Source organism: Filicampus tigris, chromosome 16, assembly GCF_054856515.1.
Source record: "Filicampus tigris isolate MCC_2025a chromosome 16, RoL_Ftig_1.0, whole genome shotgun sequence".
NCBI lineage: Eukaryota > Metazoa > Chordata > Actinopteri > Syngnathiformes > Syngnathidae > Filicampus > Filicampus tigris.
Genome location: NC_141232.1, coordinates 12120554 through 12139705, shown reverse-complemented (window position 1 = coordinate 12139705; position 19152 = coordinate 12120554). Strand labels below are relative to the sequence as shown.

Here is a 19152-nt window from a genome sequence, read left to right as displayed (position 1 = left end):
AGCTGGACAGCAGCACAGTCAGTTAAATGTCCTTTTAAAGACCGGTAATAAAAGCAGTGACCATCACTGGACTTACAACTTTTCTCACATCCCATGTTGCCACATCAAACAATGTCATTCTTTTCATACTTCAGTGCTTCTGGATTGTACAGGAGCATCATCATCAGAAACCAGACTATCCAATAATTGGGAATTGTGTTTATAATGTGGCTACACGGTGACCAGCTAAATGTACATGCCAGTAGTATTCATGGCAGTTTTCAGTTGTCTCCACTAAACAAGCCCTTATTTGGGCTGCCTTACTTCATTCAAATAGTATTAGTGTTTTAAGATGCTCCTATGTTATTGTTTTACATGTGATGCAGAAGACATGCAGACAGACAGAGCAGAGTTTCTGGAATCTGATAGGACCATGAGAGGAAAACAACATGTGTTTGATGGTGATCAGATTCAGGAAACACATGTGGTCTATGACCTAATGTTTCCTTGTGTACCACATGTGCTTTTTGAGGAAAGTCACAACCTTTCTGTGTTTTCCTCTTGTGTGCACATTTCTATGATGATTAATCATTTCCCAGGTCTATTCTTACGCGACAGCAACAAAGACAACCTCTCCAACACTGAAATATTATTCAGCTGAAAAACAAAACAAACAAAAAAAAAAAAAACCTAATGGCCTAATGTAGACTGTTAGAAAAGAATAGAGATGCCTGACACTAAATGGTAACATGGATATTGGGTCAGATTCAGTATTTTAAATGGATAGTTGAGGTTTTAGTAGTTGCATTTTCAGCAGTTTGTGTGCTTGTGTAGCAGCGTTGTGCAGTTTTGCCACAACCAAGCTCCATTCTGCTGCTGATCCAAACCTTAGAATTGAGCGATTTTAGATGTTAAAGAAAGTCAGGGCTACAGAAGGCTGAAGAGTACAAAAGCATAGCACCTTACTTCTGATTTTGTTAAAGTCGAGTTGAGTACCTAAATTACAACACGACATTTGAATTAAGAAAGGCATTTCATTTTTTTAAAGCTAAAAGTAAACAATGTTACTCCAGCTAGGGATCGAACTCATGCCAGAAAAATCATCACTCTTTACTGTTATTCTTTCTAAAGAACGGGTAGAGAGCAAGAGCGATGAGTGTAGTCTTCACTGTAGCCTGTCTGTAATATAATATTATTAATATACCGTATGTCCACCATACTCGTTCTTATCTATGCATTCTCCTCTCGAAATAGGTATGTTGAAGTGATTTCATTGAGTTGAATATGAAGGCAAAAATAGATATGATGGAGAAGTTTGACTGAGCCCTATCCAATATGGCCGCCACGTCTTGTTATCAATTAAATAATCAGGGCATGTTGTTTTTAACCATTGATAACATCCCAAGTTCTTTTTATTTTGTTTGTATTTGCATAGGAAAACAGTCTCAAAACTCGATGCTATAAACACACCTTATCATTGGTACGGTACATTGTAGTAATTTTGGTCTCATTTAAAAATGATGAAACTTGGCTTTTATTTGGAGGTGTGGAGGGGTGTACCACTCTATCGGAAGGACAGGAGAAGATAACTACAAAAGACAAGCCACCCATCCATCATTCAATCCGCTTATCCTCACTGCAAATAAATAATAAATAAAACAACTTGTTTTCTCAAGTCAAACAAAGTGCAGAAACATTTTGAGTCGTTCTGAGGTCAGAGAGTTTATGTGACCACAGAGAGAAGTATATGCATGCAAACAGACACACCTACATTTGTAGTGAAGATAAGGCTTATCTTGGGTTTTTCCTCAAAGTCAAGGCATTTATGGCCTATTTGATGGGCTGAGGTGGAACACAGGTAACTTCCTCCCTTGACCTATTTTACATTCAGATTAATTGAAGAGGATGTTGGCCTTATAATTACATCAGTAACATATGTCTCATAAGTCCCGCGGGCGTAGACGAGACGGTCATCTCGGTCTCGCTGAACCGTGGCTTTGATGATCCGTCAAAATATGTCTTTACTTGAAAGCGGTCCCTAGTGCAAAAAAAAAGATTGGGTACCAGACCTCTGCTCTAGAAAATTGTACCCAATCAAGTAACTGATCACAGGGTCTCATATTACAATTCAAGGATGGGCAATTGATTTTACAAAGTGGTGATGTGAGGAACAGAAAAGATTGCTGAGGGCCACACCAACATGCTAACTTAATTGGTTCTTTTTGTTCAAATAAAATAAAAAAATAAGAAGTAAATTGTATTAAATAAGTGGCCGCATGTGTAGTCCTGGTATAATTAGGAAATAAGAACTGAAATGAAAACTTTTGAAAGGAAAGAATATAATCAGTCATAGAAGACATATTAACATTAAATCACTATTTAATCAACATTCACAAAAAATGTAAATCCTAAGATGCACTGACATTATGAGCACAAACCACTATTTGCCATTCTTAAAACTCCCATATGACCAAGACAAATAATTCTCTCCCCTCAACTGCGCAGGAAATAAGATTGTTGACCTGAGAACCGCAGTTGGAGCTGCTCTTTTTCATTTTAGTTTTTTCAATAGAATGGTCAGAGAAATCACAAAATACAACAAGAACATCTTTCAGTGGGCAACACTGAGGACAAGTCGCTACTTTTGTTCACTTGCACTGCTGCCGTGTGCGGATCAAAATAAATGCAGCGCAAACTTGATGTTTTATTTTTCTTCCATAAGGACTACAGAGACTGTGGACAGGCTGAATGTAGCCCGCGGGAACTAATTTGCCCAGATGTGCTGTATGTCTTTAAGTTCACACGTAAGGTTGGTTGGTCAGGAAAAAAATGAGCACTAAACAATAACATCTGGTTCTCATTTCAGATCCACACCAAAATTGTTATGTGCACCCCTGCTTACAGTCATTATTATGATGTCACAGTATACTGTTAGGATCACAAAGGCTGAGACGTTTTAGTTATTGTAAATATTTTTCAATGTGCTGTGACAATGCTAAACTGAAGTCACATTTTATGCAAGCAATTACTTTCCCTTAGCTGAAAACCTTTCATTTCTTTGACCTGTCAGATCTCTGATTTAAATAAAAGTGTGCAAAGGTGCTAGAGTGGCTGCCTGCATGTCTGAACACTACTTGAACCTCACTGTTGAGCAGTGTGGAGCATGCATAGGTCGTACGTACATTAGGCATGGTGAAATGACATCATTGTTATGTCACCGTTGACTGTGAGGACTGAAGAAGGCTCTCTGGTTCTGTAGAAGTCAGACATTAAAAGGTTTACACAAGTTAGTCATGGCAGGGTGATTAATAAGCTAACTTTGATGGAACATGTCTGTGGAAGGGCCATTTCCCAGCTGCAGTCCATGTTTCCCAACTCGACTCAGTACGTCAGGAGGGAGGGTGTCCTGTTGATGTCTCTGTGTATCTGAAAACTAGTAGACAACTACTGGCAATCCAATCTCACATAAGCGTCCCAGAAGAGGCTCTATTAAAGATGAGTCAGGCCCTAAGGCTTTACCTGCAGTGGTATTTTGCGGACGTTACTGTTTCCTGTTGTTGTGGAGTTAAGTACAGTACTGTGTGGCCCAACAGTTATAATTAAAAAAAAAAAAAAAAACTAAAAATAGAAAAAAACATTTCGTTAACAAAATAAAATATAAATGTGAGTGTTTGGAAAAAAAAACTAAAATAAACTATATTTTAAGTTTACAAAATTAACTAACTATAATCAGCAAAAAATTCCTTCATTTTATCTTTGTCAATTATGTAATTTTATACATGAGCTTTAGGGTTGATTTTAAATGGACAGTATTTATTTCAGTATACTACACGCCCATTGCCCAGAAGAAGGAAGATCGAACAGTTAGTTAGTTCTATTTATTTCACCTGTGTGTCGCCTCGAAGCAACGTCATCCGGCGGTACCTTATAAAAAAAGCGCCACCAGATGGCAACGAGCAGTGCCAGCCGTGCTCGCTGCGAGTTGCCGTGTATGTTATGGCTTCCTAACTTTTGTCACTTACCTCAGCCCGAAACGCTACGCTAGGTAACAAGTGCTCTCCTTTTTTTGTTTCATATAACTGTATGAAAGAGTAAAAAGTAAACAGGGTTTAAATTTCAGCCAAAGAAGTTTCTCCTTAGTGTAAAAGTTGGTTTCTCCACTAAATAAAGATGAGCATCAGGCCACTTTGTAACATCTTTCTCCCACTCTGTATTCCATGCAGTACCAACAATAAAGAACTGGTGATGTGAATGTAGCTGGAAAAGCCACAACAAGCCTTGATGTTCATCAGTCCATGTTAAGACAGTCTGTTTATAAATAGAGAAAGTTCAGAGTTGCTACTCTCCCAAGGAGCGTCTTTTCCGTAAAGATGACTGCAAAAGCAAATCCCAACTGGTGGAGGGAGCATCACGGTTTTACACCGTTTTCCTACCTCAAGGCCTGGACACATTGCTATATTCGACCTAAAAAATAATTACCAAATTTATCAAGACCTTTTGTGGGAGAAATTAAGGCCAGCTGTCTGACAATTGAAGCCCAAGAGAGGAAAACGACCTAAAGCACAAAAGTAAATCAACAACAGAGTGACTTAAACGGAAGAAAATACACCTTCTGGAGAGTAGCAGTCAGAAATCGACGGCGGCATGACCTTAAGAGAAAGATTTACAGCAAACATCTACAAGAATATCACTGAATTGAAAGAGTTTTGTAAAGAGGAATTGGCCCAAATTCCTTCTGACCGTTGTTGCATGTAATCTTTTCCTTCTGTGGAGCTTCCCAGGTGACCTGGCAGATGCATCATGTGACCGACCTAATGATGTTAAAAGGCTTTCCAAGCTCCTCCCAGTCTCTCTTTCCCAGACCCAATAGCCACATGGCAAGCACCTGAGCACGATTTTCTTCGGCTTTTGTTTGTTTTGTCGGAATAAGGACTTCCCTATTGTACTGAGTTGTTATATCACTCCTTACAAGCCGGGAGGTAACACTGTTGTGCAGGTCTGATCTGCAACTACAGGAAATGTTGGTTGACATTATTGCTGTCAAAGGAGGCTCAACCAGTTACTAAATCCATCAGGTTCAACAAAGTGTTTTAATGTATTGCTTTCACTGTCTTTGTTGTTGTATTATTGCTATTTTGTTCATGTAAAGTGCTTTTTTACAGCTGTAGCTGTCGTGAAATGCGCTATATAAATAAAGTCGTATTGTGTTGTATTGTACTTTTTCCACCCTACACTGTGATGTTTACATGTATTCAGTCAAAACATAAAAATATATAATTGCTTGTAAAGTGTTAGATTAAACAGATGTATATTGACAGAAAATATAATATTTTATAACCAATTTATGCAGAAATCTTTACAGGGGATTTACATGTTTCTTCTAAGGAGACTCACAACGATAAGGCAGGGCTACTTGTGTTAAAAAAAAAAAGGACAGCATTATGCTCTTATCATAAAGTTATGTTTGAATCATTTATTTTTACGTCTCAATAATAACAGCGGTTAACTTTAGAAAAGAATGTCCCTAGTGAGGATAAGTGGTTTGGAAATGGATGGATGGATGTTACAAAGTTAAGATTCTTAAAATGATACTTTAAAAAATGCCTCACCACTTAAAAGAGGTCTTATGATAGCAACAGTGTGACCATGAAATGATTCTATTTTCATTCTTTTCTATGCATGAATTACAGCTTGGCCATTTAGCTCTCACATCAAAGCTTCCATTTTCTCCAGGGAACAATGAAACCAAGTGGTGTCTTTCAATTTTAATGGCTTGTTTGTGCAACAAGACTTAAAGAAATGAAGAATATTTTAGACAACATTGCTGATGTTGTTAAAGGTCAATGGTCCTTTTTCAACCCTTTTTTGACTTTCTGAGCTAGCCACAGCAACAATCGCCCATCCATCCATTCATCCATTTTCATATATATATAATATATAATATGTAATATAATATATATAATATAATAGGCTTGTGCGTGAGCTGCTGTTTTTACTCTCTACAAATCATGTACATAGCATTGCCATGGATACTCAAGTCATGTAATGATGCCAACTAGTGAACATTACTCCCCTTGGGGTATAAAAGAGAGGAATTTAATATCTCATCATTGCTTTCCATCCTTTCACTAACACTTCCCTCCCTCGTTGTCTCTCATCCACAACGCTTTCCATCTTTGCTCATTCTCATCTACCTTCTTCTTTATCCCTCTGACTGTCTTGCATTAGAAGGATTAGACATGAATGATCAGGCACCCTGGGGCCAAAGACCACATTACAAGGAATTGCTGCTGCACATCATGGGAATGACCTTGTCTTGAATCTCACTGGATAAGGGATAATTGTTTGTAATAATGCCAGATATGTAGGTTAGGGTGGAGTTCCAGTAAAAAAAAAAAAAAAAAAATATACAGACAGGAGATATAGAGTGTCAGTGATGTGACATAACTGGAACATGCAAAGGGGCACGTACCTGACTGAGGTGAGCCACAGGTTGGGAAAGATTTTCTGGCATGTGCGTTTTTCCATAATTAAAGGGGAAGTCTACCCAAACATATGATATCATAGGCTTTTGATATATTGCCAACCTCCCGACAATATCGTGATAATTATTGTATCAGGACATTATCGTGACATCCCTACTGCTGACACTATGAGAGGAAACTCACTGGGGTATTGAGAAGGTTACAGTGTATTAAAAAAAAAAAAAAAAAAACAGACCTGTCATCCTGTTATCAGATGCAAATGTAATTTTGCAATAGCCATCCACCAAAGAATAGATCTACGACTAAATTTTGAGCCCCAAAATCATTCATTGAGAAACACAGCCCGAAACCCCATGTTGGCCTTTGCTCGCAACAGATACACTCTCAATAGGTGTGAAGAGCACACAGGACCTTGCTTTCAATTTGAGAGGTCAAAGGGCACCTATGTCAAGACAGCTGAGCAGATTGGAAACAAATCCAAGACGAGCTGAGCTGCAGGCAACTATTGCATCCCAATTTAGCCCACATTTTCACCCACCCTTTGTCTTTAACACATGACTTCAGTGAGTAAATTGGACAGTCTTTCTGACCCATTTTCTTTTGAAAATTCTTCGCAAAAAAATAATAAATAAAATAAATTGCAGTTTCACTGGGGCATGTACAGACCTGTGTCTAGCCTGGGGCAAAAATGTGTAAAATGAGGAATCCCTTTTTGACACAAGAAGGAGATAAAGGTAGAAAATTCCCTCTGATCTCAAAGCAGACTCCTGAAACATGAAATATGTTTGTATCGTATTGAATGATGTAAGACTCGGGGGACAACCACAGGCATGGTCTGTGATGGACCATTTCTGTACATTTTTCTGCACATTTTCTTTCTGGCCAAAGATGCTCAAAAAGATGCACATGATATCGATGTTTAATTGGGGTTAGGATTGGATTATGGGACGGGGTCCTTGAAAAAAAATGTCTTAGCTGTAAGGGGTTGTGAAGGTGTACTGAAGAAGAGCAGCAAGCAATGTCTAGTCTTCAAATTTCTCACGCACCATCTGCTGATGATGCTGTGATTTACTGCACTCCCTTTACAGGTGAAGTACTGAATTAGCTTTTCATGCTTCTTATGTTTTACTCATACCTCTGAATTACAACCTACAATGAATCATTCCTCCTTCACATTTTTGGGTCTTTCCCCCTCTTTTTGAAGTGTAAACTACCTTTGAGGAGCTGTGTGTGAGCTCTTATGAGAGCATTTTTACGAAGTGAGGGTCGCAATGATTGACCCCCAGACCCTGTAAAGACATGTTTGGGTTTACAGCTAATCACTGCTCATCTTTTCACATTTTCCAGTCAAACCATGACTGTGTTTTTAGAGAGGGAATATACTAACATTCGTAAAAGACCGCAGGCCGAACTGTAGTGTATTTTTGAGCATCAGGGACTCAGTAGACACCATTTGACTTGCTTGCTTGACAATGCATTGTACTATTGAGTGACAGTTTTGCACTAATCATTGATTTATGTTTAAGTAAGACCAGGGAGAAATGTGAAAGGCTAGTCACTGGCTGGTTGGCAAAATGACTTGCTGACAGACTGTTTGGTTTCCAGACTTGACTGTCTACCTTCTCTCATGTTGATGATTTTGTTTCAGATGGTATATGCACTTTCTTCTTTCATTATTGGTTTAATTAAGAACAGATCTGAAATCTAATGTGTAAGTAAAATGCTGTTAATCCCAATGGATTGTTCTGTGTGTATTAAGTTAAATTGACTCATACATTTTGAACATTTTGAGTTCCAAGAAAGAAAAATTAAGTTTAAATAAAAGACATTCAAAGTACTTCATTTTTCATAATTTTTTTATGTTACAAAGAAATCGTAATCATAATCGTAAAATCGGGTTTGAGAGAAAATAATTGGGATTTTCTTATTAGGCAAAATCGAACAGCCCTAGTTCAAACAAAACACAACGCAACAAAACTCGGCAGGGTGAAAGGCTAGCACAGGAAAAACTGACCCGCTTCAAACTATTTAACAGGAAACAGGATTTACGTATTGCAAAAGGATGGATGAAAAAATAAAAATAAGGATGAAAAATACTGATTGGCTGTTCCCCTCATTTTCTATCTTTTGGAGAACAGAGTAGTGTTTTCAGCAACATTTAACTTCCAAGCCCTTTCCTGCTAGCTAGACCCTGCTTGAGCACACCTCACTCTCTTCAAAATGTCCCCGCTACTACTAGTTATGATAATTTCACCACATTTTTTGAAACGTATACAATACATCTATCTGAACTCAACAGTTAGTACATAAAGCATTTGGCCTTGGACAGTTACAGTAAATATGTAGTGATGTTACATGTTCAGGATACAAGAAACATATAACAGTATTCCGTTACGGTTACAGAGAAAATAACACGTAATCAGATTGCAGGTACATTTAATAAAAAGGTGAATTATTTTGCAGGATTACATTTTTAATGCGGGGAGAGAGATGGCGTACTCGAATCCTCGTCGCTCGAAACCTGTAGGCCAACCAAGATATCCCGGAGTTAAGCGGATTGCAGCTCACAATATAGCTAAGTGGATCGCCTTTGGTCGTTCCACATAAGGTTTCTGTTGGCCAGCAATTAAATGAGACAGGTCACTGGCTGGATACGTGTTGGTCTTAGCGCGGCCGGTCAGTTTCAAAATTGACTCCAAAGGAATGGATGATGACGATTTTGAAACCTTAACTGCAGGACTTATTCATTTTAAATAACATTTGCAAAGAAACTTGTCAGCTGTCAAAATCATCCGGATTGCTTGTTACCATGGAGTAGCGCTAAGAGCTAGCAGGCTAGCCCTATGCCTGCAACTTGTAAGTAAACCCTTCTCTAATTCCTGTCACATTTCACCCACGTGTTTACTATTTAAACACCATATTACAAATATCCTCTGCTTAATCTGTCTTTCGAAGCAAGTCCGACGACACGACCACAAAGTCGATTATTGCGCTGCAGCCAAAAGAGTACTAGGTGCCAAGTGCACATATGAACATACTTAGGTCAGAACATGGTGTTCGTTAAGGACAATGGGTGATATCACAGAATTCTGGGTTCTGGTCTTGAGGTGGGGAGGGGGTGGGGGGCAGGCTGTGGAGGGCCTCGGGGAATGTTCGAAGGTCTTCAGCCATGATGAGGCCACGTTGTGCACGTCTATCTTTGAACACATTGTGACCATCTCCGAAGAAACAGATGTGTAGTCTTGCACTCATTTTTTTTTTTTTTTTTTAATAAGCCGAAAACATTTTTTGATTGACACTAAGATGTTAAACTACATGATGATTATCGAAATGGCGTTGGACTGCATTATTTTGAGAGGCATTTTACTGTATATTTGTACACTGTACAGGTTCGATGAATTAGGTATTCAATGTTATAGTATATCAATATTTGACCTCATTGGTCTTCTCTCTTTATGAAGATCAGATAATGCAGGTAAGACCTCATTAATAAGGCGACTTGACTGATCACACGGCTTGACATGAGATAACCTGTGCATTGAATTGACTCACCTAAGAAAAAAAATAACTTGAGACTTGCACATGTGTGACTCGTTCCCATCTCTGCTATTGTGTAATTCAAAACACACACGGCACAAAGCGTCTGATGTTCACTAACTCTTTCTTTGTTTTCATTCTTTGTGCTCACTCTGTTCCTTTCTGACTTTTCTTTTCCTCTGTGTGTTACTTCAAGAGCAGAGGAAAAGAGAAGAGGAAAAAGCCCGGGGACAACTTTTTTGTTATGATGTTTTTATGGTAACAAACCATCTTAAGCAAAACACTGAGAATAGCAAAACAATAATTCAAAGTGGGGTCCATTACAAAGTATTTGTCTGTTAATTACAGTCTAAACACCGATGGTGTGTACACTGATGAAATGAAAGTGGTGATGAAGATAAGTGTACAATGCAGGAATGCTGTGTATAAATTATAGCAACATAAGTTTCCAACCAAAAGGAGACTCTCATTGTTAGACTAAATATAAGTAACCAAATGGCAGTTCAACTGTTAGGACACTCTTGACTGGACATGACCAATCAAAACAACACTCACATCCAAAGTAAGCGAGCCACAACTTATACATTTGTGAACTCTAATGAAATGCACATCCCAAAACCTTGAGAACATCATGTTAAAAGCATAAGACTTGCCAAATGCAAGTTATGAAAATATAACGGTTCTATTGATGTTTGATGTTAAGGTTCTATTTGAATTAAGGAAAGTACCGTAATCCGCTTGTCTTGGATAAACTCAAACCACAACATTCCATTTCAAGTTTTGGAATTTCACAGGAGTTCAGTAGTCTGTGATTTTTTCACTTTTTTCACAGTTGATATTTTATAATTGATATATAAAAAAACTCACCCACATTTAGTTCAATGGGAAATTTGTGAGAGTATGCTGGACAACATGGAGCACATGGAGAACATACAAACTTCTCTTGGAATGCTCAGAGGTTCTAACTCAGAACTTCTGACGGTGAGGCAAACACGCGAACCATATGCGTAAATGTGTCACCGCCATCAGCATCAGGCATTGCTTAATGTACTGCATAACTGCAATGAGGAGGATGATACTGTATAATCCTGCTTGATGTATAATTTTTCATCTGTCTTTCATCTGAGAGGAATTGGTGTCGTGATGAGTTTGAAATAGAAGCAAGGGGAAACTCCAGATAGGTGCCTTGTAACACATGCATCCTGTTTGTGAAGCCACCGGCCATGTTTTGGACTCCTTCCTAGACTTTCACGTAAACATGCAACGTGTCTCTTCGGTTTAAATAAAAGGACCACAACCAATAAACCAATGCCTCATCTCTGCCAAAGGTTAAGTCACATATTCACCAAGTCATGTTTAATAACCAGCTATATGGTTTACAACCTAATATTTCTTCCCCAAATGTATTGGTTTAATGACTCAAAATAACCTTGTTGCAAAACATCTTGAAGAGTGGTGAACTTTAGATATAATTGTCAACTTGTGCTTACTTTGTTATCAGAGGGAAGCAGGGGCCCAAGGCAAAGAGGTTGTGAACTACAATAGGTTTTTCGCTGTTATAAATATCAAACATGCTCAAAGAGGTGGAAAAACACAGTTCCAAAAATGTGTCTGCATGTGGCAAGCTGCAAGTGAAAATCTTAAAGCACAAAACAGCCACCTGCTGACATAGTCTTTGTCGGCAAACATAGGTAAAGAATGAAAGATCAATGTTGTCAGTGTAGAACTGTGTGTGGTTCTGTGTGTTTATATACAGTACTATAGCTCAGTAGAGAAGGAAACTATTAGAATGGGTGTGGTAACCAACTCATCTGCTAACCTTATCTTGTTTTCCTTAGCTGACATGAGGGAAGTCCCCTGTCATCATTTGTTAAACAGACACTATTACTCACACTTAGCCACCCACTCACACAAAAACAAACACGCAGATAGAAATGCCACAACTGTGGAGTGTATCTATATGGGTGTTTAGGTGGAGTATTAGTGGAAGGGTTTTATCCAGTTGTTTAGATTTCACAACTCTCTCACTCTTGAAAAAAAGTGGAACCTCAAGTTACAAATGACCCTTTTTACCGACTTTTCAAGTTACACACAGAATGTTGGTCTGAAAGTTACCTTGCTTTACGAACGTTTCGAGTTACAAACTGGGTCATGGACTGAATTGAATTCGTAACTTGATTGTAAATGACCAGATTAGAAGAAATGGGAACCCATATGGTCCCAAGCTTCCAAAATTGGTCTACTTACTTATTCAAATTGCAGACACAAAAGCAATTCCTTGTAATGAGTGATGTTAAAATGCTAAGTACATAATACATTTGTATTATTGTATTATTCTTACCTTTATTTTTCTTCATGCCATGTCCCCTTGTTGGCATAAGCGTGGTCTCTGCAGGACAGCCCAGATCAGAAGACAGCGGTCCATTGCTTGGAACTGCAGGAGGCTGGATGACGGTTGCTTGGCTTGTATTAGCGATGACGGGCCGGGTGAAGGAGGCAATCCGTTGTAAAATTGACCCAACACTATCTCCGACATCACTGGGGCAATGTTCCAAAGAGCCAGTCGCTCTGGGGTTGGAAGGACTAAACGAGTCGGGAGTGACAGGGTTTACTTGAAGAACTTGAGGCCTGGAAAGGATGGCCAACTGCGGAGTCTGGGCTGGAGATATGGGCACTGGTGAGCAGCTCACCTCTGGACCAGGATTGGAGCCTGTGGTTGAATGACTTGAGAAGGGCAAAAGAGGATGGTGAAGGGAGAGAGGCGGGGTATTGGAAGAACTATCAAGACTGCTGAGGGAAGCTGATGGGCTTGCCGAAGTGGTTGGGGAGGTGGTGTGATGCTGGAGACTCCCTGTGCCCCTTGGAGGAGGCTTTGGAGGGTTGGAGTTGATCGGTCGTCTGTGAAATTTAGCGGGGTGTGTAACGGAGGTGGTGCTCACCAAGCTATCCAGGTCCAAGGGAAACTTACTGAGACGCGGAGTCTCTTTAGCCTTGGGGTGGGTAGTTTGGGGGCCAGGATATTGATGATTGTTGGCGCCGCAGCTACCCTCAACTTCAAGGGGATTGGCATTTTGAAGCCGACCACTCCAGGTGGAATTAGTATATCTCAAGCCAGGACAAACCTGGTCTACATTTCTTTGTACACCTGGCATGCCCTCTCGTCCATCACATATTTGAATAGCTAGGCTGGGCATGGAGCCGAGATTAATCCCGTGAGGATCTGGGGCCCCCAAAGCCAATCCAGTTCCTTGGTCCAATGCTGAGTGGAAAACTGTACCATGAGAAGAGAACTTCTTCAAGTTGTGGTTATTTCCCAATGTACTACCTGCTTGTAGCTGCTGTTGTGAGAGCTGGGGCTGGACTTGGTGGTAGTCACCCTGGGGCACAGGACTCGGATACGACGTGAGCTTGTTAGGATGAAGTGAACCTCCACCAACTCCAGAGTATTCAAGGCTGGAAGTGGAGCTATGAAGGCTGTCATTGTCACTTCCTGGTCCACGCAACATGGAGAACCCATTGTTGGGGTTCACCCTGCTTTGAAAGGATGCTGCTCGAGTCACAGAGGAGTTGCTGTTGTGAATGGCTGGTTTGTTCATAGTTGCCCGATTGAAGGACAGACTGCTGACCACTGTGCGTGATCTGAGGACCGGACTGGGATTGGAACTCCGGCTGATATGGGTGTGGTACCCTGCAGAGCCCAGGTTGTTGATGTTGTTGAAAGAAGAAGAAGGAGATTGTCCTCCTCCGCTATCCTCGCTGGCTTTGTTGTGGCTGTGGAAGAAATGGGATGGCGAAGGAGAGACGGGGGAGGAGGCAGTGGATGCCGAGGAGAAGGACGGTATGTCATCCACATCTTCAATGTCAAAGGATCTCTTCAAGGCTGCAAGTAAAAACAGTTATTTGTTAGAAATGGAAACAAAAACTCTTGACTGAATCATAAAAGTGGATTTAAGGCTTTGGTTTTAAAGGCATGAAATGTCAGAGTTAGTTTTCAAATTAACTTTCCATAGCATTTACGGAAGACGAAAGATAAGATCAGATTGGTTGCCACACCACAAAGACCCTATAAAGTCCAAACACATTCAATTGTTGCCTCTACTCCCTGCTTCCTGTATCAGTCTTTGTTATTCTTAATCAAGACCCCGGAAATGTGTTGATTTTAGTAGGTTTCCTTTTACTAAATGCAAGAAAAGATCTTGGGCTTGCTGAAGGGCATTTCTTATAAACTGTGATTCATGATACTTGAATTTCAACTTGTGGGGGAAAAATAAGAAATATGAATCCATACCTAGCGTTTTAATCTTTGACTATTCACCAACACACACTTTAAACTAAACTTCCATAGATATACTGTATACACTGTGCCTTTGTCCAAGCTCATATTATTATATTTAATTTCCTCTTCTTTTTCTCTCTTTTGTTCAGGTTTCTCAGCCTGAATGATCTTTGACACTTGCCTTTGTATGGCAATGGTGTCCCTTTCCTCTGTTGAACACAACCACTCTTCCTTCATACAAAAAACACAATGGGGGGATTGAGGTCAGGGCTTAATTTTTTTGTGAGGTTTTGCGTTACCAATACCTAACAACTGCAACACGACACAACACCAGAATGATTGCATGAGTGGTTAGCTCAAATGATGCTAGATTTTACAGTTAAAATGATGAAGTAAAATGAATGTTATCGTCATCATATTTTTTATCTTAAAGTCTCTTTGAAATACCAACTTTACTTAACCTTGGAAAAACATGATTTGCCACTTTTCTGACTCATTGTATTTGTTGAATTTTGTGTTAATTGTATTGCATTGACCTTTACGTTTTGAATGCTTAACTGAACAAAGTACACAAGAGGATGGTGTTGACTTTTGCTTATTTTTTTTTCTCTTGCTTGCTTGTTCCAAATTAAAGATATGCTAACACAGGAACGATTCAGACATTGTAAAAAAATTGAAACTACCATTTGCGAGCCGTGCGTGACTATCAATGCATATTTGTAATATGGTGTATTTGGGTGGAAATTTTGAGTTACGGAGATAATGGGTCTTCGCTGTGTACAGTAATTGTACAATTGGCTAGAGAAGTGATATCAAGTTCATTATTTTTAGCCACAGCAAATGTGCATGTCCTCGTTTCAGTGTTCAGAAGGAATAATGGATGTGTTATTTACAAAAAAACCCTTCCACTTTCAGACCCGTTGAAAAAAAAAAAAAAACCTAGACAGAGCAGGGCATTTACGCTTTAGAAGCGGTAAGAGTGTGTGTGAAACCATAGAACTAAGCCTACTAATCTAAACTATAACTGCACAACCATTTGCATAGAGTTAGGACTCAAAGAGTCTCTATATGTTGCACGGCCGGACTAGTGACCTCTCAGCTCCACACAGACACACTCATTGACTTTAGGGCGTATTGACAGTTTGTTAATGTTACATAGCTACTGAGTGAATTTAATGAATGAGCTTTTCATCAATCTCAACTAAATGCATTTTTTTCAATCTTAAATTGCTAAATGTGTAGTCAGGTACAGTAGGTCTTTATTTTTAAAAGCATTCTAGTTGAAAAATGATACCTAACACTCATTACTTTTTGATTGAGTGAGGTAAATATGACAGCAGTACATATGTGGTTTACGTATGTGGTTGATGCGCGCAACCCACCTGAAATACACAATTAGTGATCAACAAAACATGGCGAAAGCCAGAGTAAGTACGACACCGCACTTTTGGAGGGAAGAGGAAACCGTCTGCTTCATTTGTGCGAGTGAGTGACATGAATATAATGTGTTTTATTGACGGTAGCAAGTATGACATCTATTTGCGTCACGATGTTCGTGCGTCGCCGATTAAATCAGGTTACTCAAATGTGGGAGTTACTCTGTCCGCTCATGCACATGTAAACAGGTTATTCCAAATGTTTCAGAAATCGCAATTTTGACCCTTAACCTGAATATTGACTGCATATAAACATAGTCACTGTCCCAAAATGCCTGTTTTTAACTGCATGCGTCTGTGAAAATACCAAAACCTTTTGTCGAGCCTGCCTCCATGCAAAGTTCGACAGCTTGCCGCGCTTAACTTGCGCGCAATGTTGAATAGCTACACTCACTCTGAGCATTTGCTCTGGTATTTATATATAAAGAATTTGAATCACGCAATTAAAAAGTACACAAATAATCATTGGTTGTGTTCTCTCTTCATACAAACACATACACACACCAAAGCCCAATTTTAGCTCCTTCCTGTGAAGACTCGTGGCCTCGGAAGGCTCCAGGCAGGCTGGGAAGTGTGTGTGGATGTGTGTGTGCTTGCGTGCATCTGTGTGCATGTTGAGGGTTGTGTGAACTGAGTTGGCTGAGGCTACAAGTTGGAACCTGCCCTCAGTACAAGAGATAAAGAGTCCTGGTATCAGGTAATTGCTGGCACCCTCCTAGAGCCTAGAGAAATAATTACGGTGGCAAATGTACATCAGGTCTCTGCATTGCTACGCTTCGTTGGGTGTGTGTGTGTGTGTGTGTGTGTGAGGGTGTGTATGCTTGTGTACGCTCTACCTAGCCTAGGTTCTGCTCGCTCTTTTCTCACAGTTGTGCAGAACCTCATATTCTCCTCTTAACAATAGACCACCAATCTGATACAAACAGATCATTTCAAAGTCATTTTGTATCTTTAATGCACACACAAACAAAAACTATGAGAGGTGGGAGGTGTAATAATAATAATAATAAACTATTAAAAACATTAATCATAGTCAAACTAAAGTTCTTCCCAACAGCGCCAATATAGTCATTGGGATTTTTTCGAATACATTTCCTTTTGAGCAGTGATTCTCAACCAGAGTGCCGTGGCACATTAGTGTGACCTGAGACATCATCAGGTGTGCCACAGGAAATGATACAATGCCAATTATTTTGACCAAAAATATAGATTTACTAATTAATTAAAGAAAAACTTTGACCGCCCTTTGAATTGACCAGCCTTAAAGGGTGACAAGTAAAGAACGGGAGAAGAATATACGTACAGTGCACTGGAACAAGCGCACTTCCATTCGAGCAGTAGGACTCCGGCGGTTTCCATCAGCACTATGCATTAGTAAATATTTTGTTTCTACGTTTCCCGTTGACATATACAGTCAACTTATTTTCAAACTTGTGTCCCATTTGGAGAATGCCTTAAAGTGTTTGGTGTTTATCAAGCATTTTATTGGTTTTAACCTTAATATAAAATTGGTTAACTCACTTTTACACTTAACGAATTACACTTGTAGGTTACCTAAAAAATGCCTGCTTGATAATATTTTTTTTCTTCATGGCAACAGTTTGACTATGGAATGGATTATTTATTTTTCTCTTTTTTTCCAAAAATCAAATATTGTAGGTCAACCAGTACCCCAGAATGGTTTGTGTTCAACTTAAGTGGTTGTACTGCAATAGGATCACTTACTGTATATTGTACAATGCAGTCTTGTACTTCTTCCCTGACACGGAAGAGTTTGACGTCAGTTTTGACTATTGAATGACTGTCAAAAAAGGAAAGTCAAAACACTGGACAATAGTTCCTTTGACACTGCCATCTTAGGCCTGTGTTTAAGAAGGAAAGGCGTGACAGAATGTTCAGCGATAAGGCATCAGTGGGGGTAGCAGGAGGGCTGTATCTCTGTATAAATAGCCCTACCAGAATAGTACAGCAACGTACCCAAAGTGCATCTCCGTTACGGAATGCCGGAACACTATTGAAACTCACACACTGGGTGGCATTGTTATGAAAACAAGTAACGCAGCATGATTCGGGAAACATTCTTCAACATTGCACAATAACAGCATATTATGTATGTTTGCATTTGACAGCAATAATAAGCTATTGCGCCAATGGCATCAGATTTGGAGGTGCATGCCAAATACTTTCTTACCTGCTCTGTCGTTACGCCACAAATATTGCTTATTTATTATACTATATTTGAAACACCTATTGGTATTTAAGGAAAAATGGGTTGCAATCGAGTTAAAACTACTTGACGTAGTTCTAGTTAAACCTACTACAGTAGAAATATAACATGAACGGACAAATACAATTTAAATTTCTAGATTTGAAGTTTTCTAAAGAGTCTGAGTTCCTGATAGGTTGAGGGATTGAGTTCCAGAGGGTGCGGTCAGCAGCGGCAAAGACTCGGTCTACCAAGATCCGGTATTGAGTGCGGGTCATGGGCGTGAGGAGTGGGGAGTCTAAAGTCCAAAAGTCTACAGTCTAAAGAGTCGACTTTCTGTCACCAAACGGTGAGGTGCGCCCTGGGCGTGTAATAGAAAATGTCCTCAATCCACCAGAACGCGCAGCGAGCTGTAGCACGATCTGCCAAATTTCCAACCAGACTTGCCCCAGCCGGCACGAAAATGTGCCAGCTTCTACACCAAGTGCACGTGCGCCTATCTACGGAAATAGGGCGGTAATCTCACTTTAGTGTGGCCAACAACCAAATGCAAAGAACCAAACGCATACGACCTCGTTCCCCATCCATAACGCATTCAATTGTAGTTTCCTGCTGTACTATTTGGAAACTGAGATGAGTAGAGCCAAACTAAGATGAGTAGAGCCAGGTAGAGCTGAGCCAAGCCATTTCATCCTGTGGACAAACTATAAGAGGAGGCCCAGTTTGGGCATGTCCATGACCATCCTCCACCTTTTTCCTCCACATTCCATACAGGTAACCCTGACAGATAAGACAACATGTGCATTGACACGTGAACACACATGTATGTACAAATACACATTCCCACACCATAACACATACGCATACAGTAAACACTTTGCGGTCCCGTACAGTATCTGTGATGACACTTGTTCAGACACATGCATTAAAACCACTTCCATTTAGTTACGGCACATCTGGAAAACACATTCCAAGCGGCCCTTTGCAATGTTTTAACACTGAAAATAACACGGGGCCAGGCAACTCATGTACAGCCATGCGAGCATTCATACCCAACAAGTAGTAAGTGGTGCTTATAAGTATTTCAGATGTCTGGCAATTATTTACCTCACACGCATCTGTTGCCTGAAAAATAAGACATATGATATCACATGGCCCATGTGTCAAAAATGTAACTTCTGCTGTTTGTGGCTGATTTCAATGCAAATAACAACAGCATGATGTGGTGGAATA

At 39.8% G+C, this 19152-nt stretch overlaps 1 protein-coding gene across 1 annotated transcript in view; it reads right to left on the bottom strand.

Moving 5' to 3' along the window:
- Positions 1–19152, bottom strand: part of septin12 (septin 12) — a 49093-nt gene that overhangs the window by 22961 nt on the left and 6980 nt on the right. The window contains exon 2 of the mRNA XM_086056707.1: positions 12343–13881. Within this exon, the coding sequence (XP_085912833.1) occupies positions 12343–13881 (1539 nt within the window). The remainder of the gene's footprint in view (positions 1–12342; positions 13882–19152) is intronic.